The 26,801-nt window shown below is 40.4% G+C and overlaps 1 protein-coding gene and 2 pseudogenes across 1 annotated transcript; 2 read left to right on the forward strand and 1 right to left on the reverse strand.

Annotated features, from left to right (window-relative positions):
* The window catches only part of LOC147442175 (endochitinase B-like), a 194,878-nt pseudogene extending 175,583 nt beyond the window's left edge, over positions 1-19,295 (reverse strand).
* LOC147442179 (uncharacterized) lies at positions 13,494-15,083 on the forward strand (annotated as a pseudogene).
* Positions 15,447-16,909, forward strand: LOC147442180 (uncharacterized). The gene is made up of 3 exons (XM_086529606.1): positions 15,447-15,842; positions 15,938-16,032; positions 16,351-16,909. The coding sequence occupies exons 1-3, from the start codon at positions 15,497-15,499 to the stop codon at positions 16,639-16,641; spliced, it is 732 nt and encodes a 243-aa protein (XP_086385732.1). The 5' UTR covers positions 15,447-15,496; the 3' UTR covers positions 16,642-16,909.
* Positions 19,296-26,801: the final 7,506 nt, after the last annotated feature.

Raw genomic sequence — 26,801 nt, forward strand, 5'->3', positions numbered from 1 at the left:
AAAGATTAGGGAGGCTATATCCATCTCTCAACAAAGGCAAAAGGCTGCTGCTCATAAGCACAGAAGAGCCTTAATGTTCAAAGAAAATGATTGGTTCTTCCTCAAGTTTCCTAAGGCTCGATTAAGGAAAACGACGGACAAAAATCATACGGGCCATCAAAAGTATTATGCTAAACTAGCAAAAAGATACTATGGTCCTTTCCAAATTTTGAAGCCCATCAATGAGACGGCTTATCAACTCAAGTTTCCCAACCATTGGCTCATACACAATGCCTTTCATGTAAGCCTACTTAAGCCCTACAAAGGAGAGCCACCAACTGAACCAGTTATTGAAGACCCTCCCAAAATTGAAGACATGGAAGAGGTGCTACAACCCGAAGCTGTTCTTTGGCATGAAGACAAGGTACTACAACATGGTAAGATTATCCGAAGGTATCTTATTAAATTCAAAAATTATCCTTTTGAAGATGCTAGATGGATGCAAGGAATACAACTTAAGGATAGTATGAACCTTGTCAATGCTTACAATGCTACATTAGAGTAAGCAAATGTACAAATTTCTTTCAAATGACTCACGTTTTGGTCTTATAAGACTAGTCCTCTTTTTAACTGTGCATAAATTTAACTAGTATGCATGCTTATAATCATGTTTGTGATGACGACGTCTCTCAAACACCAAGTAGAATTTGTCACTCTACTTTGGGAGAATGAAATGGACTAAAAAGCAAACATGCTTGTGGCAGCTATGTCTCCCAAGCACCAAATGGATTAGTCATCCATCTTGAAAAGATGTCGTAGGGTAAAAAGGGATCCTCTACCCGCTAAGTAAACTTGACTAATGACTAAGGCTTTATCTCTTCTACCTCATAGTCGAGGACGACTATGGTTTTAAGAGAGAGGTAATGTCATAAAATCTAATATCCAATATCTAACCAACCCAAATGATTCTCTCATATTAAATTGATCACTTAATGTGGGAGAATAAACCGGAACAAGTGTTAAGATATAGACATGTGCTTATAGATCTATCTCAACACGGGGCCAAATAAAGGGACCCAGCTCGAGGTCTTTGTCCTGCTTGTCCTGCTTGATGACTAAGGTGCTTGAGGTGCTTGATGATTGAGGTGCTTAATTATTGAGATGCTTGGGATGCTTGACATGCTTGAGATGCTAGGGTTGCACTTGAGTTGAGAACCCAGCCCAAGCTTAAAATGCTTATGAGCCAAGCTTGTGTGAGAACTGGGCCTATGCATGAGGGGCTTGAGTATTTCTAAAACAGGTATGCTCTCTTTGGTAAATAATTTTTTTTAATAAAAAAATGGCTTTCTGAAAGATGCCTTAAGAAAGAGTTGATTAGGCATACTTTCAATGTTTTGAGTGATGATTGAGACTTACCTTAAATGTTGTTTTAGTTTTAAAATATTAAGAGGATCTTTTTATTTCACCTTTCATTTTACACCCTCACATGGTTTGACTTCTTCTGCATTCTATTCTTTTAGAATGCTGAAGTGAAGCCTCACCCTGCATAATTCTAGTAGATTCTAGACACACACACACACAGTCTTCTAGTACCGTACAATCTCTTTGAATTATTCCACATGCCACCAGCCGATGACCTGACCATGGTTAGTACGATTAACCTGACAGCTCATTAGTTTACTGTCAATAGTTACAACACATTACAATGATTGATACTACCTTTAGCTCTCTTAAATAACTCCCCTCGATAACTTGAGACCTCATCAATTAGCACTTAAGATGAGCACATCGTCCTTTTTCTTTGCCATTTTTTTTCCATAAAGGGCAAGAGAGATTTTATATCAGAAAGAGGACAAAGTTACAGTTATCCCTACTGTATTCTTTGATAGTATCTCCAACCTAATAGTGAATCTTTAAAAAAAGTGGAGGCATACAAAACATTACCATAGGCTATTCAATTTTTGAAGTCAGGACTACACAATTCTTTTAATGTTTCAGGGACTACCACCCAAACTGCTACCCCCCGCGAACCAACTAATGACTTCCTCTAAATGGGTAATAAGCCTTACTCCATTATCACACCGTCTCTTCAGCTTCTCTCCATCTGATTTTCATTCATCAATCATTCTCTATGTTGAGCTATATATAGAGACACTATATATAGCTCAACACTGGATGCACTTTGGGGCTTGTACATGTTGGTGTCATCTCTCTCTCCTCTCGTCTACGTGTGCTCTCTCCCTCCGGTTCAACATGGTATCAGAGCACACAATTCTCCATACAGCTAAGTACATTTTATATTTCTTCTATTTGTGATAATAAATTTTTCTGCAATATGCGGGTTTCTTGGTTAACTTGCTTGTTATCACGGATGGTTGCGCGATGTTATGGCACCTGTGCTAAGCAAGCTTTGATTATAGAAGTGCAAGAGAGAGAGAGAGAGAGGCAGCTCTGTGAACATGAATACGTGCAGGTTAGCGAGGTTACTGTATGCACGCGAGGTAGAGAAAATTTCTTGAATATCAGAATGGAAGAGAGAGAGGCAGCTCTTCAAACGTGAACACATGCAGGTTAGCGAGGTTACTGTATGCACGCGAGGTAGAGAGAATTGCTTGAATATCAGAACGAAAGAGAGAGAGGAAGCTCTTCAAACATGAACACATGCAAGTTACTATATGCACGGGAGAAGAGAGAATTGCTGAATATAGGAGCCAAACGGAGAGAAGCGGCTCTACAAGCAATAACACCTGCAAGAAGCTTCACGAGAGAGAGAAGCATCTATAATTAGTGGGCTATATCCTCCCTGTTTTAATCAGCGCCTATAATTTTTGCCTATTTTGACAGTTACACTAGCGTTCTTGGAATTAATCGCTCGCTATTATCAGCAATACAATATCATAGATTTCTCTGACCTTCAAAAGAGTGTGTCAGGTTAACGTGCCCCCAAGATTAGGGTCGCGTGCACTGGGCTTGATTGGTCTACTGATTGGTTTGAGCTCTCATGAAATCTCTATGAGCAAGGCTTCTTTTCTCTCTCCCGCTTTACAAGCACGGCTAAATAAAGCAGAGAACACTCGGAACAGGGCTACCTTCAAGGAGAGGGAGGAGGCAGTAGTCCGCTATGAGAGCACGCAGTGGGTGCTCCTATCGCTTGTCCAAGCGCTACCTTGCAAGGGCTAGAATCACTTTATTAGTCTTTGCGTTAAATATAGCTTCTCAATGCTTTTTAACTGTGGTGATATTTTAATGATGAGGAGCGGCAAGGGTGTGCTAATTAGTGACAGCGGACACAAAGGCATGCGCACCTACAAGTCGACCTCGCCCTATCGTACACTACGAGGGTCTGCTCCCTGCATGCTGAGGAAGTCTCTCTTCCACCTCCCATGCTGACGAAGTCAGTTTCTGTCGGTAGCACGATTAGTTCTCTAAGATCTCCAGCTTAACAAGTGCCTCGAAAGGGCTACATCCACCGGCCCCAATATTCAACAACCGGGCAAGGAATGCTATTTTTATCATGATTTGTTTTAGCTTGCATGCTTTATTAAAAGAAACACCACGTTATTATAACCTGTGTTGATGATCGAGTGGATTTTCGTGGATGTGCTTGTGCTTATCTGCAAGCAAGGCATCTATATTGACGTAGAACTACCAAGGATCAGGATAGAGACAATTTTGTCATGCTATGTGTAGCAAGCTTCTGCCTACTATAGTACGTAAAGCCATGATGATTGGTATTTCAAAGTTTTTATTTGTTGAAAGCGTCTCTGATGCCATGGTACGTAAAGCCATGATGATTGCTATTTCAATTATTTTTTTTAAGCGTCCTAATGCCATGGTGAACACCGTGATGCCATGGTACATAAAGCCATGATGATGACAACTGTTAGTTCAGATCTTGGGGGTCCCAATGTATTTATTACATGCCGGCTTTGTATATATTTGTGCACATGCGATTACATTGATGTTATGTTTGTTTCTATGTCTTCTACACATGTGATTGCATCAGCATTACGTTTTTTTCTATGTCGTCTCTAGAGCGGCGTCGCGAACGGTCTCTAAGGATAATGTGATGTATTTTTTTCTAACCTTTACGACTCGATATTTTTTTCTTGAGTTGATATTTTTTTCAGAATTTAAATCACATCAAGCAGTATATACAGGGGCTCAAGGATATTGAAGTTGCTCTACCAAAGAATTTGCAGTAGCTCAATCATCTATATCTTGGATTATAAGAAGACCCTTGAAAGGGCTCATTGTAAAACAGGAGTGATGTAGCTCCTTTGAACATTGTAAATGTACATTTAAAATATTTTAATATAATGGTGGGTATATATAGAGCTGTGGGTTTTTCCCTTGAGCCCCCAAGGGTTTTTTCATCCACAGTTAGGGACCTTCATTTGAGTGGGGGTGTTGAGCTATATATAGTGTCTCTATATATAGCACCCTGGTCCCCTCTATATAAACTCATCTCGTGTAGTCACTGGATGCACTTTGGGGCTTGTACATGTTGGTGTCATCTCTCTCTCCTCTCGTCTACGTGTGCTCTCTCCCTCCGGTTCAACACATCCACAGTTAGGGACCTTCATTTGAGTGGGGGTGTTGAGCTATATATAGTGTCTCTATACATAGCACCTTGGTCCCCTCTATATAAACTCATCTCGTGTAGTCACTAGATGCACTTTGGGGCTTGTACATGTTGGTGTCATGTCTCTCTCCTCTCGTCTACGTGTGCTCTCTCCCTTCGGTTCAACACTCAGTAGATGCGAATAAGAACCATCCAATAGAACTTTCTGTTGTTTATTTATATTGGCGCTATTGTTGTAGCTCATGCAATATGTCATTATCACTTTATATTTTGCTTGATATATTTTACATTGTTCCAATTTGAGCTGACTAACCTACATAGAAAAATGTGAAAAAAACACTCTCAGAATTTTAGTCTGGTAAGCCTCATCAAAAGGACAACTATTCCATTCTTTCCAAATGATCCAGAAAAAATTTCCGTGGATCCTATTGCATACTACTGAGAAGAGAGTAGCTGAAACAACTGTTTCTAGCTGGGAGTCAACTCTAAACCACTTGTAATAAGGGCTAAAATATATGTGCTAGTAGGACTGTTAATGAATAGGTGAGGTATATCTTCCTCAATTTGGTTACAAACGCTTACAATTCCCTGCCGCATGCTTGCAACTCATTTTATGAACTGTCCAAACAGCTTTATGCATGGTCAACCATAGAAGAACAGAGTGTTTGGTAGGGGTATTTGAGTGCAAGAGTTTGGAACTTAAAGTTCCATTGTCTTCTATCCATAGATACACTCCACTTTCTATTGAGAGTAACATTTAACACTAGGTTGGTAATGGGACACTTTTATGTCCTGTTAAGTGACCATTTTCCTTGAATTATGTCAAGAGTTTCAAAATAGATTTTGAAGTGCTATCTATCTAGAAAGTTGTCTCATGAGCTGAAAAAAACTCGACATTTTTTTGGAATATCAATTCCATCTTTAACATTGTCTTTGCACAACATTTCACAACCTAAACTGTGTGAAAAAACGGGTCCTGTTTTTGGATTTTTTCAACTTTTTGCAGCTATACCGCTCTAGAATTCATGTTTGTGAGGTCTACAATTCTAGAGAACTATCTTTAGTAGTCCTCAACATGTCCTAATGCTTCTAGGGAGAAATAAATATTAAAGTTGTAAGTTATGACCAAATTACAAAAATTGTCAAATCCTGTTTTTTAGCCAATTTTAGCTCTTCTATGATTTTTTTGGTGGATTTCATGATATCCAAATGCATTTTTTATTTTCTATGTCCCATATTGTGACATAAAGCTAACATTCCTTGAGTTTTGGGGCACCTAATACCCTATTTTGCATAGTACACAACGATGGTTGATTTTTTCAATTATAGAAGAAAACGAAACATTCTAGTATATCAAGTATAGCTTTTTCAATATTGTTAGTTTCTTGTGACAACTACATGCATTTTGTAGGTAGTAACCATATCTAGTCATAAGGATAAAATTTGGCTAGATATTGAATAGTTTCTATGGGATTCTACAACTCATAATGTTGAACCCAGTTTTTTCATGTTTGCTGTATTTAACACTTCATCTTTGTCCCCAAGATTCCCCTTGGTAAGAGATGTATTATTCTTTTGACATGCTCCATGGCTCCTTATGAAAATAAAGGACAATAGGGAGTCAAGAAAACATGCATATATTATTTGTATTGAGCATGGCTATAGAAACTTTGATGATAGGTTTGCAGAATGGTAAAAATTCAACTTTTTTGCACCTATTTATTTTGGCAAAAAAAAAAAAAGTGAGTGAGAAGCAATCATATGTTATGATCACCAGCCCATTGAAGTTAACTAGGGAATTTATCTCAAGTCCTACAAAAATCCCTAAAATTATTTTTATGCAACAAAACGTAAGAAATGACTGTTTTGATGAAAATTCACTGGTCCAACAACTTTGGAGTCTTGGTATGACCAAAAGATGAGAAATTTTACAAGTTTCTTATTTTTTCCATGTTTAGTAGGCCTTGAACTATAACCTCATGAAAGGATTTTACAAAATGAGTGGATCTACTATGGTTTTGGAGGTTTTTTCCAAAACCCTGAAAGGACACTTTTATGTCCTGTTAGGTTACCAACCTAGTGTTAAAGCTTCTTGCATATCTGATTTGGGGGATTAGGAAGAGCACCACCTCCTGACCAGTATAGTGCCTTGGGTGAAGAGTCTGGCTGATTGGAGAGTGTCCACTTCATCTCTTTAGGGAACATGGCAGTTCGTGCATTTATAAGGGTCAACTCCCACGGTTCAAGATGGAATCTGCAGAGTAATTCCATGTTGGATATCCACCTATTTTTTGTTATGTGCCATCGACCTCTCCAAGTGATGATACGTACCCTTTCTATGGATCCTTTTGGTTGTCCTAAGTTGTCTTTGATTGAGAGGGGGAACTGGGGGGAAATACCACCATATAGACTCAGCTACTCTGAGCTGAAAGCTATGTTTTGACTCCCAATTTATTCTCAGTAGCTTTCTGTATATATTCCAGGCATTCCAAAGTGACTAGAGTAGGTTTGAGCGGTTTGCTACCACATCAAAGGGCCCAAAGAAAATAGTGATCCAAGGTAGGTTTTTGAACCCTTGTCTTCCTTGGATTTGAAACCTATTTAGGTTCCAAAATAGAAGTGAGGCCCATTCTTCCTCAAGTTGTTCTAGGGCTTTGAGAATGAGCTTTATTGCCACCTTGTTGGCCAAGTGATTTGTGCTGGTGAGACCGAGGCCCCCTTTCTCTTTAGGAATACAACACACTTCCCATTTTTTAGCCAATCCTTTCTTAAGAGGGTCTCCTGACCAAAGAAAGTCCCTGAAAATCCTAGTTATGTCTTTTAGCTAGCTAGGAATCTGGGGGGCTCCATCAAGAGATTAAGAAGAGAACATAGCATGCAATGTAGTTTTTGATGATCACAGCCCTTCCCGCCAAATTAGCTTGAAACCCAATCCATCTATTAAGTTTAGAGTACAATTTGTCGATAATCCACTACCACCTTTGTTCCATAGAGACTCTGAAGCCAAAAGGTATTGCTATTAATCTAAAAATAGCTCCATCCTCGATAATGGAGCACCCCTGCTCAGCCACCCAACTTGGCAGAGCGGAACGTGACGCTCTGATACCTGTTTTGGAATGATTGATAGTTCTAACTCCTCAAAGGGCTATTCTAATACAGTTACTATAGAAATATTAACACATGGCTTCACCGCACTAAGTAGAGTTTTCGTAGCCAATGTTCTGTCAAGAGATTTGTGAGGTGGAACATTCAACAATTCATTAAACTGATGAGTGGCTACATCAATAATTTCCTTTATCCTGGTTAGTGGAGGCCCATCCCCATGCTGGAGTATTGTGAAATGATGTCTGGCTTTATTGTGCTTCAATTTCTTATAAAACCCTTTGGATGAATTCGTACAATCAGCCAAAACCCATTACCTCACAACATCATGGCTTTTCTAGCATGATTGTGTTCCTCAGCAAAAACTACATCATTGGTTGTCCTTAGTGCAACCAAATCAACTTGACACAATGTGGTTAAGCCAACGTTGTGCAACAATTGTTTGCATTACAAAAAGTTTGGACTCTCAAAGGGGCCCTATATCGAGGTTTGACTTTGCCTCTCTTGTCCAAAGTGGGCAACCCGGTGAAGTACATAAATGCTTTGTCAAAACCCTATCAACCAACATATCATTGGAAATATCTTGAAAGCAATTTCTAAATCCCCAAAATCCAACAAAATTTGGAGTTGATTTGTAGAATTCATGGCCTCCCACTGAAGCTAAAATGTGTGGAGAGTCTCCATTTATAAGAAGGAGTTGTCACATCAAAAAATGGAATCTTCTAGAATATAAGGAATTTGATGGCATGCTATATATCAGTGGATAGATCTCGATGAGTACATTATAAATCCAAAATGTCTAGAAGGTTTTGATTTTATTTATAAAAACTCTACCGTGCACCCGATTTGAACAAGAGGGAGAAAGTCAAAGTCGCGCAAAAATCGGCGTAGATACCGGTGAGACAACGTTTCTTTTAAAAGTAAAATACGCTAGAGTAAGCATTGTAAGAAATGCCACTATCATAGCATCAATATATATATCGATATGCACCATCGGAATATATATGGAGTTATAATAGTCAAAATACACGCAAGTATACGTGCTTGTATACATGCAATTATACGCGCCGGAAGTTTTAATTACCTGATACTGATGGTTTTTTGAGGCCTATACGGATGCGTATATCGAACTCTATTCCGATGACCAAACCTGCATTTTTTTTTTTGGGCATAGAGGACAGGGAATTGAAGCTGCATATACTGGAGCATCAGAAAATAGCCCTCTCTACCCAAAGGAAGAGTACACAAGCAACTGCACTCCACCTACAAGTTGATGCTAAAGAGCAGGTGTATACAGATTAGCAAAACTGTCAAAATAAAAAAACCACAAAATCAAACGCTTAATCATGACAAGTTCTCAAAAGCATAACCATAACATCGACTCCCAAACCATAGGCACAACGTCATAAAGTTTTTATAGCCATAATTAAAACATGATTCAAAGGTTGCAAAACCATAAACATAACACCATAACTTGCTTGTCATGCAATAATCATAACAACCATACCATCATTGCATAAACATAACCATAACCATAATCTGATTGCCAAACCATAACTATCACATGATTGCCATACCATCACTAAAAACCATCACTGTAACTTGATTGCCAAACCCTAACCATACCATGATTTCCATACTATCATTGTAAAACCATAACGATAACTTGATTGCCAAACCATGACCAAAACCTATGTGCCATACCATAACCATAACCTCTGTGACATACCATAATTGTAAAATAAATTATAATCACAAACAAAATGTAAAACCATAAACATAAGCACTACAAAAATGTACATGCAAACAATCACTCAGTAAAACTATATCAAAAAGACCATAGCTACAAAAAATACTGTACAAACAAGATTGTATGAAGATGACTGAGTAAGACTGTATCAAGAAGACCGTCATGGTAATGCCTCCCAGTCATCGTCCTCTCCCTCCTCCTGTAGCTGGGTCAAAAAGGCCACAAGTCCATGCTTGTACCCATACTTCTCCTCTCGGCGTGTCCATGCTTGTACCCATACTTTATTTTCCATTGATGCGACAAATAATCAAAACACACTAGTTGTTATAACTACACAATACTAACTACATGACAATACATAACAACCTCACATTCTCTAGCCAGGCCCAATCCCCGCACACATCTGTCTAGAGGTGCACAGAGATTAGGAACATAGGGTAATAATATTGTCTTTATGGTTGTTGAAGTTGTGTGCACTTTTGAAGTACGATTGTGTTATTTTACTTCGACGTTTATTAATTTTCATTCGCATTTTGAAGTACACAAGGCACTTTTGAAGTTCAATTGATTTTTTCAACTATTTATGCTAGCTCTAACAACCTCACATTCTCTAGCCATGCCCGATCCCCGCACACCTCGGTCTAGAGGTGGACGAAGATTAGGAACACAAGGTCAATGACTATATCTTAGTGTTTTTGAAGTCTGTGTATGCTTTTGAAGTCTAATTGCACTAGCCCTTTTCAAAGCTATAGCATAAACCTAGCCTATAACCCATAACCTAACCTAGCCTAACCTATAACCAAATTAAACCTAACCTATAACATAACCTAATCAAAGTCCCTTTGCGTTTTTTGAAGTACATAAGTCATTCTTGAAATCCGTTTGCGTTTTTTCTACTTTTTGCCGTTAGCTCTAACCTAACTTATAATCTAATCTAGCCTATAACCTTAACCTAACCTAGCCTAACATAACGAAAAATCTATAATCTAACCAATCACCTTAACCTAACTTATAACTTAACCTAGCCAAAGTCCGTTCGCGTTTTTAGAAGTACATGAGTCATCTTCAAAGTTCGTTTGCGTTTTTTGAACTATTAATCTGTTGCTAGCTTTAACCTAACCTATAATCTAACCTAACCTATAGGCTAACCTAATCAAAGTTCGTTTGTGTTTTTTGAAGTACATAAATCATCTTTGAAGTCCGTTTGCATTTTTTCTACTATTAATTGGTCCCTAGCTCTAACCTAACCTATAATCTAACTTAACTTGTAACCTAAACCTAAACCTAGCCTATAATCTATATAACCTAACCTAACCTATAACCTGTTAGGTAAAAGCGGTGTGCCTCACCGTGGTTTTCCCGTGTCCGCCGGACAGTGTCCGGCTGCCCACATTTATCTCCTTATTCTTTATACATACAAAGAATAAGGAGCTCTCACTTACATTCTCACATGATACTCACACAGTGAGATTTGGGAGCTCCATCCCACATCCTGTGTCTTGCTCTCTATCTCCCTCTCTCTCCTTCTCACTCTCCGCACACGCACCGCATCCCTGCACTCACAATTGGTATCAGAGCTATGGTGATGCACGACGGCTTTGAGAGATTCAAGGCGATAGCTCGCTTGCTCTCGGCGGTGGAGAGATTAAGAAATCTTGGAAGCTTTGTGAGAATGCAATGGGAGCTTGTGAGCTCAGTTGAGAGTGATGTATGCTCTTGTGGAAGCTCACAAAGGAGTGTGGAAGATTGTGTGTAAGTAAAGTTGCTGCCCTAAAACTGTGTGCGCAGCAACACTGTTCTCAGATTTTTTTTTCTCCTTGTAGAATGCAGATCTGAGAATTCTGTCCATTGTGCATATTTATTTCGACGTGGTCTACAACTTTGCAAAAGAAATGTTTTGCAAATTTTTCACTGTTTTGCTGATATTCAGCTCAGACTGATTGTATACAGAAACTGCAGGTTTTTTGTTTTCGCATAGTGTGAGAGTTTGATGCACTTTTGAAAGTACGGCAGGTGCTCAAAGTTAGGTGCATCAATTCTGAGCTGAAGATGCAATTTGAGCTTGTGCAGAGCTTGTGGTTTGAGGGTTTTTTTTTTGTAGATTTGGGCAACGAAGTACGAAGGCGTTTACACACCATCGAAGCGGTCTCTTGAGAGACACGGTTTTTTGAAGCACACAGGTGGAGCTTCTTTCACTGGTTTTCATAGGATACTTTGGCAGTGATTTTGTGCTTGGATTCATGGTCTTTGCGGATGGTTTGCATATGGTTTGGTGCATGGTTGATGCTCATTATACATGCATTTTGGCGACCACTTTCAAGTGCCAGTGAGCTCTCTTGAGAGGATTGTTTTCCCATTGATCAAGCTTCCGGATTGCAAATATTTTGGCGCTTGCTTATGCGCGGTCACTCCGTTGATGTACGTTGAGTGCAGATTGCCATTGTATGTGAAAATGTGGAGCCATTTTGGCATTTTTACTCATTGGCATTGAGTAGTGTTGTGGTTTATGGTAGAGATTGTAATTGAGTTTTTTGCTCAGTTTTCAGGAGAAACTCTGCCGGATTTTTCCCAGATTCTCGCCATAGTTTGTGATCGAGTGTTTACTCTCACTTTGACAGGTTTTGTCAGTTTGGACACAGTTTGGTGTTCTTGTATCCACTCTCCCAAGAGTGAGGAGTTGTGTATCCTTCTTTGCTTGAGACAGTGGTTTGCTCTCGGGTGGGAGAGTCTTGTGATCTCGAGCATTGTTTGCCATAGTTTTGGCATGGAGACGCTTCAGGTTAGAGGCGGTTCTTGTTCACGATGGCGACTGACATGTTCATCGGTTGAGATGAGAGAGAGAAGGGAAGAAGCTGGTCGATTGAGCTGAGTGTGTGTGCGTGTGTGTATGTGTGTGTGTGTGTGTGTGTGTGTGTGTGTGTGTGTGTGTGAGAGAGAGAGAGAGAGAGAGAGAGAGAGTCTCAACGAAAGCATGTTGCCATGCGTGATAGAGAGAGAGAGAGAGGAGCGCATCCTTCAGGCTAAGAGAGAGAGAGAGCACCAATCTCTCCATGTTGCGTCATGCATGGATTGAGAGTCTAGACTGAGAGAGAGCGCATCCTTCAGGCTGCAAAGCTTCCTGTCACGCCTTCACTTCGAGGTCGAGCGAGAGAGAGAGAGAGAGAGAGAGAGAGAGAGAGAGAGAGAGAGAGAGAGAGAGAGAGAGAGAGAGAGAGAAGGAGAGACTCCAGAAACTTCTAACCTACACCTTTTAATTTTTTACTTCCTAACTTAAGAGTCCCTTGATCTCAATAATATTGTATAGTTTTTGAATTTGTTTGTGAAGCCCTTTACCTTTGTGTAATAAGAAGAGAGCCTTCAACAATGTATAAAACTTATTCTTTTTTTTTTTCAAAATATGTCTTCATGCAGGCAACAGGAGTTGTTTTCAAACTCATCGGTTTATCTAAACACATGAAGTTGAGAACGTAAATCTATTTCGAGTAGTGCTTTGCTTGGGGCTTTTGTTATGGCTTTTAACTCTTCTAAACAAAAATCTTTGCTTGCCATTCCTTGTTTTTCAAAATAAGTCAGTATTAAAAATGACAAAGGAAAAAGAAAAATTAAACTTAGTGCTTGATGATAATGATATATGTTGATGATATTGAAGTTCAAAGTGTTGGGTTAGAGGAAGCCAAAAGGCGTAAAAGAGATAGAATTGCATGGAATCACAAGTGGAAATCTGAATTTGAGTGGGTTGAGTTTGATAAGGTGCAAGCCAAAATGTTTTGTTCTATTTGCAAAGAAGATAAACATTGTAAAAGTGAATTTGGAATAGATGGGGCAATAAACATACAACATAGTGCTTTGGTAAATCATGGGGGATCAAAGAAACATAAAGTACTTGCATGGGCATTGCATAGTGGAAAAAAAAACTTTGAATTTTGTGCTACTAAGCATTTGGAAGGCATGGAGGATAGTATGAGCATTTTTTTTTGGGTTTCTTATTTTGTTGCCAAAAATGATCTTTCTTATACAAAATATGTTCCCACGCTTAAATTGCTTAGAGAATGTAACACTCCGAACATCCCCGAGACCATGTATAAAAATGATAAAGCATGTGCTTCTTTTGTGCACTACATTGGGAAGGGACTTGAGTTAGAGTATTTGACTCATGTTCGAGAGTCTCCATGTTTTGGTATCATGATAGACGAATCAACCGATATTTCAATAGATGAACATATGATTGTTTATTTTTCTTATATAAACGACAATGAGCCCAAAATCTCGTTTCTTGATCTTTTGGAGGTACATGATCGAACATCTATTGGATTATTTACCTTATTGAAAAAGTTGTTGTTAGATTTTGGCTTAAATGAAAAAAAGTTAGTAAGCTTTGGTTCAGATGGGGCATTAGTAATGATTGGCAAAAAATCAGGGGTAGCTACAAGGTTCAAAGGTGCATATCCATTTTTGACTTCCATACATTGTGTGGCTCACCACACTAATTTATGTGCTAGTAACACCATATGTGAATTTCCATTTGGGTAAAAGCATGTTAACTTATCATGCTTTTTCATGTCCCGGACAATGCTAACTAGCACAATTTTGACATATGCTAACTAGTACAATAACTTGAGCTACATCTCCAAGATCTATGACATATGATATATCAATAGAAAGCACTTGAAACAAGGAATGCAAATGTACAACCTCCGACAAATTTTTTGATATTATTTGTAAAAAATTTACCGGACGCCCAACTTTTGGAAGATGTGCTAACTTGAAACTGCTAACTAGCAAAAAAGCGCGACAGGTTAACATGCTTTCACCCATTTGCGGTGTATGTTGATGCTACATTGAATGAAGTGGCTACTCATTTTAGGAAAAGTGTAGCTCGTTTAGAAAAGTTAAGATCTTTGCGAGATGAATTTGATCTACCTTTTCTTAAGATAGAGGGCATACATACAATTCGATGGTTGAGTAGGCATAAAGTCCTTATGAAATTTTGTGAATTGCTTGAGCCATTGCTTGACTATTTCAAAAAGGAAAAAGAAAGCATTTTTGCTAAAATTTCTTCATTTGCATTTGTGTATGTTGCACATTACTTGGGTGATTTATTCTCTCATTTGACAAGTCTTAGTAAGCTCTTTCAATGCACTTATGTTGATGTGACTGCTATCTCTGGCATAGTGGATGCCGAAATTGTGGCAATGGATAGTGAATTTGTGATGAGACCTAGCCTTGATCTCAATGCCTTAGAGTTAGATGGCTATGGATATCCTATAATTTCTGATTATGGGCCATCCAAAGGACTTTTATATGAACTAAGGTCGTCAATGCGAGACTCAAATTTTAGAAGTATTGAACTCACTCGAAAAAAAGATGGCTTTGATCTTGAAAATGCAATAATCTTTCACAAGCCATATAATTGAGAATTTGAAAGAGAGATTTGAGGATACCTCTCTTTTGAGCCATTTTAAACTTTTATCTCCTTCTTGCTATCCTCCTACAAAAGATTTTCGAAAAGATTTGAAAAACTTTGGTGGTGATGGGATAGAGGAGATTATAAAGTTCTATGGTTAAAGTAAAAGGTTGAAAGGGGGGGAGCTCATTGAGCCTTTCATTGATCCTTTTTTGTTGAGGAAAGAATTTCAAACTTTTAAATACCAAGCCTACAATGAGTGAAAGGGTTGGAACTTCAAAAATATATGGTGCTACATTGGTAGCAATGAAACTTTGAGAGAAAAGTATGCATCATTACTATCGCTTACTCAAATAGCATTGGTACAATGTTGTAGTATGGCTATTTGTGAGCGTGGCTTTAGTGTTCAAAATATTATCAAATCAAAGCTTAGGAATTCTCTTACTACTAAAAGCATGCGTACTTGGTATGAGCACATGGTGTTATCGGAAGTGACGAGGACGATGGCGACCTGTACGTCATAAAGGAAGGGAGTTAATCAAAGGATAGAAATATGAGCACATGGTGTTACTTTGCCGAGCCGCTTCGCTTTAAAGAGGGGTCGATCGTTCTCGCCTCCTCACCACCTTAACGCACGCCTCAATTATACACACAGAACGCGCACCGGCACCATATCATGGGTTCCTACCTCTCACTCTTCAACACCACCCCCGACACTTGGCTGGCCAAGATCACCCTCCTCCCTGCGCATTTTTCGCTGCTGCCCGACATTTTGGAAGGGGTGGTGCGTTACATTAATTACAGCCTCCGAGCCGCCAACTCTCAGCTCACCCTCGCGCGCGACAACTCTAACTCTACGGCAACTAGCATTGCCTATGTGTTGTCGGGCATGACCCCTGCCATACTCCGAGGCGTGTTGGCCATGGCCGGTTATACCGACGAAGTACACTGGACTACGGCTTTTCGCACGATCACCTCCCAATACATCATCGACAACGAAGACTGCACAGAAATCGACCCAAGTAACGACTTGTACCGTGCAGACAAGCATAAATTCTCTCTGAGCTCTCTCTCTCTCTCTCTCTGTCTAACTACTCTGTTCATCACACTCGTGCAGGAGCTTCACTGCAACGGCGCGCGGGTTCCCTTTCATTGGTCCATAGAGGCGTGTGCTATCGCCTGGATGCCGAGCCATCACAGAATCCCGTGCAGGTATGTGCTACGCTTTGATGCAGGCTCCTAATTTCTTACTAATATATATTCCCCATAGTTTTCACCATCATGTGCTTCTGCCGGTGAGAGGCTCCGTACTGCGCTGCCGTACGTACGTAAGGGGGTATAAGGAGGCACTAGCCGGCAGCCTCCTGTCCTAGCTAGCAAGCTAGCTATGGCGCTTGCAGAAGCTCATGATGTTGCCACAGTACTCTCCAGAGTGGAGATTTTCATGGGAAAGTAATCAAAGCTCTTCTTCCTTTCTGCAAAACTCATCCTCTTTCATGGCCTGATTTCGATTGCTCTTTGATATTGCAGTTCACTATGCGCTTCCTGAGAATGCAACCTATCTTCAGCGGGCCTACCGCTAACTCTAACAATGTCTACCACATGCAAGACTGGATCAACAACAACGGCATCAATGATACCCTAACGCTTCGATTGAGTTCTGATCTGCCTAGCTCTACTACAGCTGACACAGCGATGAGCATCGACTGGCTTCAAGAATTTGCGAAGGCTCGTTTGGAGGCTAAGCAAAAGGCGTTGGCAGAGGCAGGCATGGATTGCGACATTGGCATTTGCGAGCAGCTAGATGCTGCTCAAGAATAACCTCTTCATGCATATTGCTATACCTCCGCTCCTTTAATAAATAAGCATCAAGGGAGTTTTACCTCTTAATGCGATAGAGGGTTTTTACCCTTGACCCCCCCCACCTGCAATTAGCTAATTGATGCAACACCTCCTCCTCATATTCTTAGTCCCGCTGCCCTTTGTTCACCACCTCTTGTATATCAACTTGTATGCACATGGCATTCCATCATAGTTACGGTATTCTCAAGCTGGTGATCGTCAATATCAAGCTGCCAATTTTAGCTGCTGTCGTCTGTGCATTGTTGACACTTTATATAAGTCAAGTCTGTGCAAATCGTTTCTTAATCCACCATATGTTATCATGAAGGAATTGCCGACAATTTGAGTGAGCTCAGTAATGTGTTAAAAATTCGAAATAAGGTGAGGATGAGCCTCATTAATGATGACACTAGCCAGCTACCGCTGCCAGCCTCTTTTTTCTGTTTATTTTTAGTGTAATGCAAATTAGAGAGACAAAGCAAAAAAAATAGAGAAGAGAAGAGAAGTGACACAGGATATAAGAGTGAGGATGAGCTTTGCCTCATTGATAATATTAGCCTGGCACCCGAGATTGGCCTCTTCTTCTATTTATTTTTCGAGTTATCATTCAAAAATCCATACTATGACACATGTGATGCAAAGAGAGACACACACAGAGGTGAAATGAAGATGAAGATGAAGATGTCTATTATTGTCTCCTGTCCATCGTAGTGATGATGATGGAGGGGGTGCCTACTCCAGGCATTTAGCCCTGTGCGTAAGAATGCGTGTGAGAAAAGCACCAAAGACTCGGGGAGGCGTATCTGAGAGGATTTGTGGGAGGCTCCTTGTCCTCTCAAAGAGTGTAGGGAATGCATCTCTAGTGTGGGTAGAGAAGAGAAGAGAGAGAGAGAGAGAGAGAGAGAGAAAGAGAGAGAGAAATGAAATGAAATATGATATTCACGTCTACAAGAGGCCAAAAAGACCTATGAGACCAAGAGGTTACAAAATACCATGTCAGATTATAGATACAACTTACGTGGCGGAGAGCGTCCAGCCGCCGCCGAGCGCCAGCATGAAGTCTTTGAGCCATGCCTTAAATTTGGAGGCCATTTATGGCATCATTGGCATTTTGGGCATCAAATGAAGGCTAGAATGGTCCACAGAGGCTTCACCGTGAAACTTTCTTACTAGGGGCAAGGTGTCATTAGACTCCCAAGTATAAGGAGTAGGGTGTCACATATATATATATATAAAATGTGTTGTAACTTGTGTATTTTTATTATCTCAAGGTTAGATACTTCAAAATACTATGCAATTTTGAATATGAGTTCTCTCATGTTTCAAATGTTTATTATGAATGCATGCATGTGTAGAGGTGTCACTTGTTATATTGTAGTGACATAGTATCGTACAATGTTAAGCGTCATTTGAACTACACAACTCAAAAATCGATTGACGCCCAACTTTTATAGGCTGAGTGTAATTTGAAGCTCGATAAATGTAGACTAGGAGTCGTATATATTTAGCCAAAATCTAAGGGAGGGAGTCAACTTTAAGGCCTGCTTTGAGCAGCTTCTTGAACTGGCCGAAGAGGCCCAGATCCTCCGGCGGAGAATCGAATTGTTCTTGGGATCCACGCCGTTGCCGTTGTTGAAGGGATTTTGGACGTCGGCGGATGGGTCGAAAAGGGCGATCTCGCCAGTGGCTTCCACTTTGACAAAGGCGTAGGAGATGTCGACCAAGTTGTCGATGGGCAGATCCTTGACGAAGTAGTTGCGGCCGTAGATGGATCAGTTGGTGAAGTAGTAGATGGCGCGTTTTCCTGTCAGGGTGGAGATGTTGGGGTGGCCATAATTAAAATTATCTTAATGAAAGTTGTATTAATAATCACGAAACTGTGCCGTCTATGCTGCCGGGCAATGGGAATGACGGCTTCAAAGTTCATGGCCCCCTCTCATGATGAGAGCCCCTCGACCGACATGTACACTGAGCACATAGGCCGCAGAGTCTGCTTGTATCATACCATTGCTTTGCATTATTCCACATGCCACCAGCCAATGACCTGACCATGGTTACTACGATCAACCTGAGAGCTCATTAGTTTACTATCAATCTATCACATTACGATGACAGACTGATAGTACCTTGAATAAATAAATAAATAACTCCCCTCGACAACTTGAGAGTTGAGACCTCATAAATTAGGATTTCAGATGAGCACATTGTCCTTTATTTTTATCTTCGCAAAATTTCACACCACCACACTCTTACTCCCTTTATTTTAAATATTTTTGTTTTTTTTATTAAAAAAGCCCAAAGAGAGCAGACCTCCCTCGTATCTTTCTCAATCATAGATACTCTATTAGGATCTTGACCGCACTGGCAGAAGTTTTAGGCCGGTCGACCTTGTCGGCGGACGCTGCAGTAGGATGCGAATTAGTAGGATCAATTAGACCTCCAGGAAGCGGCGGCGCTGGTAAGCATCCTACTAGCCCTTGCATGAGAACTGCTGCCTTTCCTTCCCATGAGGAGGCTGGATCATCTCTAGCGGCCGTGTCGGGGGCGGCAGCGCCATTAATGTCGTCGTTTTGCACAGGTCGACCAATATACCTGACCTCTACAAGAACAGCCGCAGTTTTAGGTGATTGCATGAGAGCAAGAAAATCAATTTCTGGCTTGAGCGAGAGCCAGTGATCCTCGAAGAGATCAGCTGTGGGCGATTGAGGTGGTCGTCCATCCTTTGATGCGTATCATTTTTCTGGCGAGCTGGGGACATCGTCAGCTGGAATCGGAAAAGAGCTGCCATCTCTTCATGATCGTGAAAAGCGCATCAAATTATCATCCACATTTCTTTTTGTGCGTGGTACTTTTACTTGAAAAATATTGTGGAGGAACTAACTCGAGGGAGCTCTAACTAACTCCAAGTAGGCTAGATCAGTTCACCTTTAATTGCTTCTTGTTGCTGGATGAACCAAGTTGCCGCGACGTTTTCCAAGAGTGTCCGAATCTCCATGGCCTTCCGCTCATCAGACCATTGATGGTAGCTCGAAACATTTTCGAAATGGTCCAGCCACATCAGTACATCTTCAGTTGGCAGCTCAGAGAATGGTTTGGGTCTGATTTTGGGATCAGGTTTGTGAGTGTGAGGAACGCTGGATGATAAGAAATTGAGCAGGGTTTGGTTTGTGTGATTCACTTGTAGGAGCATGTTGGAGACGGCTTGAAACATGTGCTCCATCTGCACAGGTTGTTGCACGGGTTGGGTTGTAGCAAACTCTGGATGCATAAATGCATCTTCATACACAGGTGACTGAGCAGATTGGCGTGGTGAGGCTGAACGGCTCATGATTTGGTTCTGAGAGAGTGGAAAGTAAAGGCTCTGCGTTAAGGAATTTTGAGCAGCAAATTAAGCGTACTAGGCTTGGCGAGCAGGGCCAGAGAGTAGGCGCATAGAGTGGCGTGCCCGTCAACTCCACCAATGTAGAATATTCAGTTTAGCCCGAAACCATGTGGTGTGTGGGTCCTTTAGGTTGTGTGTCCGACCAATGTGGGAGGACACTTGGTAGTTCTTGATGCTAGCCATCTTGGAATGTAACCCCGCCCTTTAGTATAAGAAGAGGTGCTCTCCTTTGAGAGAAAGGACGCTCATTCTGGTTCAGACTCGTGTACACTCTCTCTCTCTCTCTCACTCACGCGTGACTACGACCAAGGACGGCATCCAGTGGAATACGCTTCAGGAGATACGGTAATGGTCTATTTCCCATTGCGCCGCAAAGGGCTCAGTGAATCCCTTCTACATCGATGGGTAGGCCCATACAAAGTCCTTCAGCGCATACGCACCAATACGTATCGTTTGCAGCGACTGTCAAATCAGTCCATCACTATGGCCCATGTAATCAGAATCAAACCCTGTAAACTGCCCATTGTCTAGCTTACATCCCTTTAACCAGCAACATCCTCTATTTTTAGGGGGGAGGTGTGGAGGAACTAACTCGAGGAAGCTCTAACTAACTCCACGTAGGCTAGATCAGTTCACCTTTCTTGAGGTAGCAGCCAACCATCCAGATCTTGATGTAACACAGGAGAATAATAAAGAGAGGTTTCTCTGCTGAGCGAGGCAGAGGGGTTTCGGGCTAAACTGAATATTCTACAATATCATCCACATTTCTTTTTCCGCGTGTACGGGGTATCAACTGGTGGAAAATGAGAAAATCCCTCATTAAAAGAGAATATTCGCTTAAGAGTGCAAAGAGCGTGAGAGAAGGTCGCCCCGAGAGGGGGAAGGGGGGGGGGGGGGGGGGGGGGGGGGGGGGTTGAGGCATGGTGAAGGAGGGGAGCTGGGCATTGCAAAACTCTCGTAAGAGAGAGACAGAGCAGGGGAAGCCGCAAATTTTCTTTTAAAAAATAATAAAGAGTCAAACGCTCAACAGGCGAATATAATATGGAAGGAGCCAGGACCCAGTAGGGGGTACCAGCTGGTTATAATCTTCTTTTTTCTAATGGACATCATTAAAAATTCCAAAGGTAATAATGTCTTAATTTGGAAATCTCAATTTTGGTATCCTCTAACTAATACCGATCTGCCACAAGAACCTAACTTCATTCTCAAAGGCATCTAGCTAAATGACTTGAGACTATGTTGTGGTATACTACACCGTAGATTTGCGACGAGGGATGCTTGCAGAGAGGGGATATCAAAGCACGTATGGTTTGATCAAAAGGAGCCGACGACAATACAACATGAGATATAGGAGACCCTTGACAAATCTAGAATAAGAAAGGGATGCTACACAAGGGTGATCGAGCTCAATTGGATCATTACATCTTTGCATAAATAGATGCTATGAGATTTTGTGCCATGAGTGTATAAGTTTCTAATGCTATTTGGGGCATTCACTCTATGTAAAACTACTATATGACCTTCGTTCAAGGGATATTATGATAATCATTTTTGAGGATTTTTAGAATATCCCTTGAACAAAGGTAATACATTATAGAGAGGAACATTTCTTAATCACCACCCTCTCTACCTGAAAATGTGATAATTCGTTAAATTGAAAATATCCCTCTGTTGGCCCCACGTGAAAGGTATATATATTATTAGTGACCTACCCAAGCATGCTTGGCAAAATCTTGTGTGGAAATGCATGCCAAATGTGGTGTACATTGTCAAGCACAAGAAGTTGTTAATATGAGTCCTATCAAGAATCTTTATCCTCGACTACATTGGTTGCAAAGATTTGCTTTACATAAATAGAGCCAAGGAGAATTAAGCTCTTCTCACAAAATGGGGGCAGAGTCTCTCCAAAATGTGATCTCATTGAATGCACTTAAAGGACATATGCTTGACATTAGAGGAAAGTTGAGGTCAATTTCGGCCTTTACTTCATAGGGAATATAGAGAGTGCTCACAACCAACAATACGATGTCTCTTCCTTACAGTGAAAATGCTAATTGACACCAAAACTCTCCTTTTTATCTCTTTTCTTTTCCCTACATCACTTTTAAATAGGGCCAATGTTTGCATTTCCCTCTTTTTACTTGGAAACGTCACTTTCAACATCTATTATGTGGAAACTCTTGTCTCCATTGTTGCACTCTATATTTCATTTCCACACACTCTCTTTTCTCCATTTCTGCCCACTCTATTCCGCATTTGTCCACAAACTCTGCTCCATATCTGCACACTCTTTCTGTTGTGAGAGCTATGGCTGTTGCCCAATCTAGAACACCTATTATATCAATTGAATCAATTCTCACCTATAAGACACTTGATGGGCATAGTAAATGGATTTCAAAGACCATAACAAGAGAAAATTGGATTCTCATGCAACAAAGCAGAAAAAAGAAAGCATCTACAAAGCTAAATTAATTGTAAGAAAGAAAACATCTACAAAGCTAAATTAATTCTTAGCACCTTGTTTTTTAGACGATAACAAGAAGTAAGGCTTTTACCCTATGCAAAGGTATTGCTCATTGAAATCGGTCAAGGGAAATAGCACATGTTTGAAAAATTGGCATTCTTGTATGACAAGGTCAACTTATGCTTGAATGTCTCAACTGTAGTTTTGAATGGTGCAAGGAACTTACTGTACCGGCTCAAAATATTGGGCCATCATTGTAATATGACTATTTTTTTTTATTTGCACACATGGCATGCTAGTAAGGTGAAATTCATTCCACACAATCATTATTTACGCTTTTGCTATAACACAAGATATCATGTCAATGATATCATTATCGACCTAATGGTCAAGGTGGATTCTATTTGATGTGATCTGCACATGCACTAGACTCGCACGCTTCTTGAAAATGATGTAAGATCTTATTTGTTTTCAATGATTTTATTGATGATTCTCCTATTCACATTGTTGCATGAGTTACCCATAGCTGTGATCTTCTACTCCATAGAAATTGAGGCTACTATCTCGTCTTGTGTTTGTTCCATCTCAATGCATCGACAAGCACGATATATCATAATTCGTTATATGCACATGATGCATGCACTACAGATGATGATTTTGTATGTAGCAGTCAGACATAGCCTCGCTATCATGCGACTAGTTCATGTAATAACCTGCCTCTTCTAAGAGAGCATCAAGACAAGCATTATCTTGTTTCAAAACCAAAGAATACCTGATATTTGAGGTCCTCCTCCTAGCCCTTACACTTGATCAACGCATCTAAGCCACCGACTTAAGGAAAACATATATAATAAATATTTGAGGATAGTTTAGGTGAATTTGGGCTAAATCAAAGAATCAAAGTTTACTCACAAGACACTTTAGGTTTACACCGTGGTAACATGGATATAAAAAATGTATGAGAAATTAGATTTTCATCTCAAGAGAAAGTAAAAACATAAGATAATGATAAGGTAAATATGTAACTGGTTGAAAAGTTTTAAAAAGCAAGATACGTTATCAAGATAAGTGAAAAGAACTTATCGATAAGGAAGATAAGCTATCAAAATAAGTGAAGACACTTAAAGAAAATGTGCATAAAAAAAGGGTTTCTCTTGTCATTTTATACTTCTCTCCTCCATATTTAAAATAAAACAATTAATGAGTTGTAGAGAATTCTTGGGGAAGCCATAGCCAAACCTCTTGCAACACACATCTCCTACTCACAACTCGTACACACACCTCCTCTCCAAGAGAATCTATGGCCAAAACCATAACCAGGCTTGTCATAACTTGTTCTTCTTCTCATTGCACTCTCCCTCTCCTCTCTCTTAACCCTCAAGCCTTGCATAGCTTGAATCTCCCTTGTCCCGTTCCATTCTCTCATTTTCCAAGTAACACAATTTGTGGTACTTCAAATGAAGGAGAAGAACAAGAGGGCCGACTAGGTCACCAAGCTACTTCAAAAATCCCCAAAACAAGGAGAAGAATCCAATATACATACATGAAGGAGATTTTTTCATGTCATCTTCATGCTATTGCACAACTTTAAAAATTGGGTGTGACTTTTCATTCTAAGTTAATTCATGCTTAAGCTCTCATAAACAAGGTTTCCTCTTACTTATAAGAACAAATGATTGATTTTTCTTGTTAACTAACAACAATGCTCTATCAAAGGCTCACAAATTTTTCTTTGATTATACATTCAAGTTGAATGAAGAAATAGACTCTTTTTTTCCCTCTCTATAAAGTATGTGTGTAAGATTTGTAGTGATATAATAAAGTTAATATCTAATTCTGTCAAAAGAAAGTTGAGTTTTGAAGGGTAATTTTATCATAGTCAAAGGCATTTTTTTGAAAGGAAATTCTTGAATTATGGAGCATGCATGTCCTTTCGGATCGCAAATCAGAGCTCTAGAAATCAAGTTATGGCCATCCAAACAAATTCGGGGGTCAGTTGTGGGCCGGGTTGACCCCTTTGGAGGTTGTGCCACCATGCATTTCTTGGGCCTTGGTACGGTTCTACAGGGAGGTATCCGTTATGTGAAGCCAATAGGAATCAACAACTCATCAATCGGGTGCCTAGGTTGGGAGATATGCTTGCCGTAGTATGGTCCAGTTGTCAACAATGCAATGCCAGCTAGTTTTTTAGTCTTTTGGTTACATAGGTTGGCGGACCCGTCAAAGCCAAAAAGGGGCCAAGGCAAAAAAATTTGAAGTTGAGAGCCTGGTCTTTCAATATGAGTTTGAGGTTCGGTCGCCCGACTAGTGGACACCAAATGAAGAGTGTCCAAAGCTAGGATAGAAATGATTCTTTTCCTTTATATTTTAAGGAGAGTGGAGGCACTCAAGGGGGTGCGTCGCCTCCTACTACCACGTGGCCTACAAAAAGTTCCATATGCGTAGTTGGCCATGTTGAATATATGGTATAAGTCCAAGATGGGGCCGTCAAATGTAGTATCAAGCTGGGCGAAGGGCTCTTGAGTGATGGTGAACTCTAGTGGGCGGCGCTTTGGCGACGCCTAGCCTATCTGGTCGGCCAGTGGCGGCGTGACAGAGTTTATAGCAGCATGCTCGCACCATTGTATTGTTTGACAACCCCGTGGAAATGATGACGTGGTAGGGAGTTCGTAGTGTTCGATCACATGGTAAGTTGGCCCTGAGCCCTTTTAGAAGCAAGGCAAGCCCCACCACTAGTGATATCGCTAGTAGTAAGGGGGAGGGTTCTGTGTGTGTGTGTGTGTGTGTGTGTGTGTGTGTGTGTGTGTGTGAGAGAGAGAGAGAGAGAGAGAGAGAGAGAGAGAGAGAGAGAGAGAGAGAGAGCCCAAGGGGAGGTCATGAGCATAAAGGGATGGGTGATCAGAGGGACCAGACTGTTTGATTGATCTTTGGGCTTCCTATTTCTTCTTGGTTGTCTGCAACCCCGTTCTTCTTAACTTCTGGCTTATGTGGCATTCTCTGGTCAATAACTATTCTGGTTGCTCTTTGTTCTGTTTGATGAGAAATTCTTATTGCCTAATTTTCTTTAAGCTCTTTTGAAGTTTTGTCCAATGGAGGTGAATCATCTTCCATAAGATCTGCTATGATATCAGTCTCCATTCTAACTGTGCTTGAGGACTTTGTGCTGTTGTCCGCGGGTGACCAGTCTAGGTCTTCATTCTTTGTTGTCTCTGAAGACTCCATCATGTTTGAATTCTGTATCTCTAACATCTTCTGGGCCATTGGCATTCCCATCATGATGTCATCTGGCATATCTTCTGTTGTGATCACCTCAAATTTGAGCTATTAGGATCTGTGAACTTACTTCAATGGTGGTGGAGATGATTCCCCAGAATTCTGCTCGTTTGTTTCTAGATATACTCACAAGTTCAGAAGCATCTTCCAGCTATGGTTGATCACATCTTTTCCAAGTGCGAAAAGACATGAGGTTCTTGTCTAGATGAAAATCTATATGTACTTCTCTTGATAGCTTTTCTTCGTGTTCACAAATGATGTTGCACTTGATCTTCTCATGATTTGTATCCGAATTGACTAGTTTTGTTGTGACACTGTCCTTTAGTTGAGCTTTATCTGCATTTTCTTTTCTATGACCACCTGCTTCAATTGATGTGGACTCCATTGGTTGTAATATTGCACTTTTTTGCAATTGTTGAGCATTGTCCTCTAGCATCTGAGTAACCTTTGACCTTAGAAGATTCATTGTACTTTCTGGAAGAATTTGTCTCTTTGAGAGATTTTGGTGGTGACCTTTGTGTAGCTTTTTGGACTTTAGCTCCCATTGACTTTGATTGTTTTGTCACCTATTCTGGCAGCTTGAGGCTTTGCATCATCTTCAGATAGTCTTTGACTTCATTCAAGCCATTCGTAGGGATTTGTACAAGGTTTTCTTGCTGATATTCATTACCATGTGCATCTTGATATGTATGTGAGCTTGATCATATGTAAATGTTTGAACACTATTGGACTTGTCGGCTTTTGACTTTGGCTTGTGGAGATCAGCTAAAACTTTTGTCCCTGATGATCTTCATATAAGCATTTGTCTCCAGATTTTGAGGGAACCTTAGTCAATTGGAAACTTCCAACAACCATATGATCTTTCAATGGTTTTTGCTTTGAAGAGGTCTGTTGGCTAGAAGCTCTAGGGCTTCTAACTAGTGTAGCATTTCCTGATACATAAGCTGAGCTTGATGGATTTACAGCTCCCCCCCTTCCTAGGGTGATCACTATAGCCTGCTTCATTATAAGAGTTCAAAA

Source organism: Adiantum capillus-veneris, chromosome 14, assembly GCF_014529385.1.
Source record: "Adiantum capillus-veneris isolate H3 chromosome 14, ASM1452938v2, whole genome shotgun sequence".
NCBI classification, from domain to species: domain Eukaryota; kingdom Viridiplantae; phylum Streptophyta; class Polypodiopsida; order Polypodiales; family Pteridaceae; genus Adiantum; species Adiantum capillus-veneris.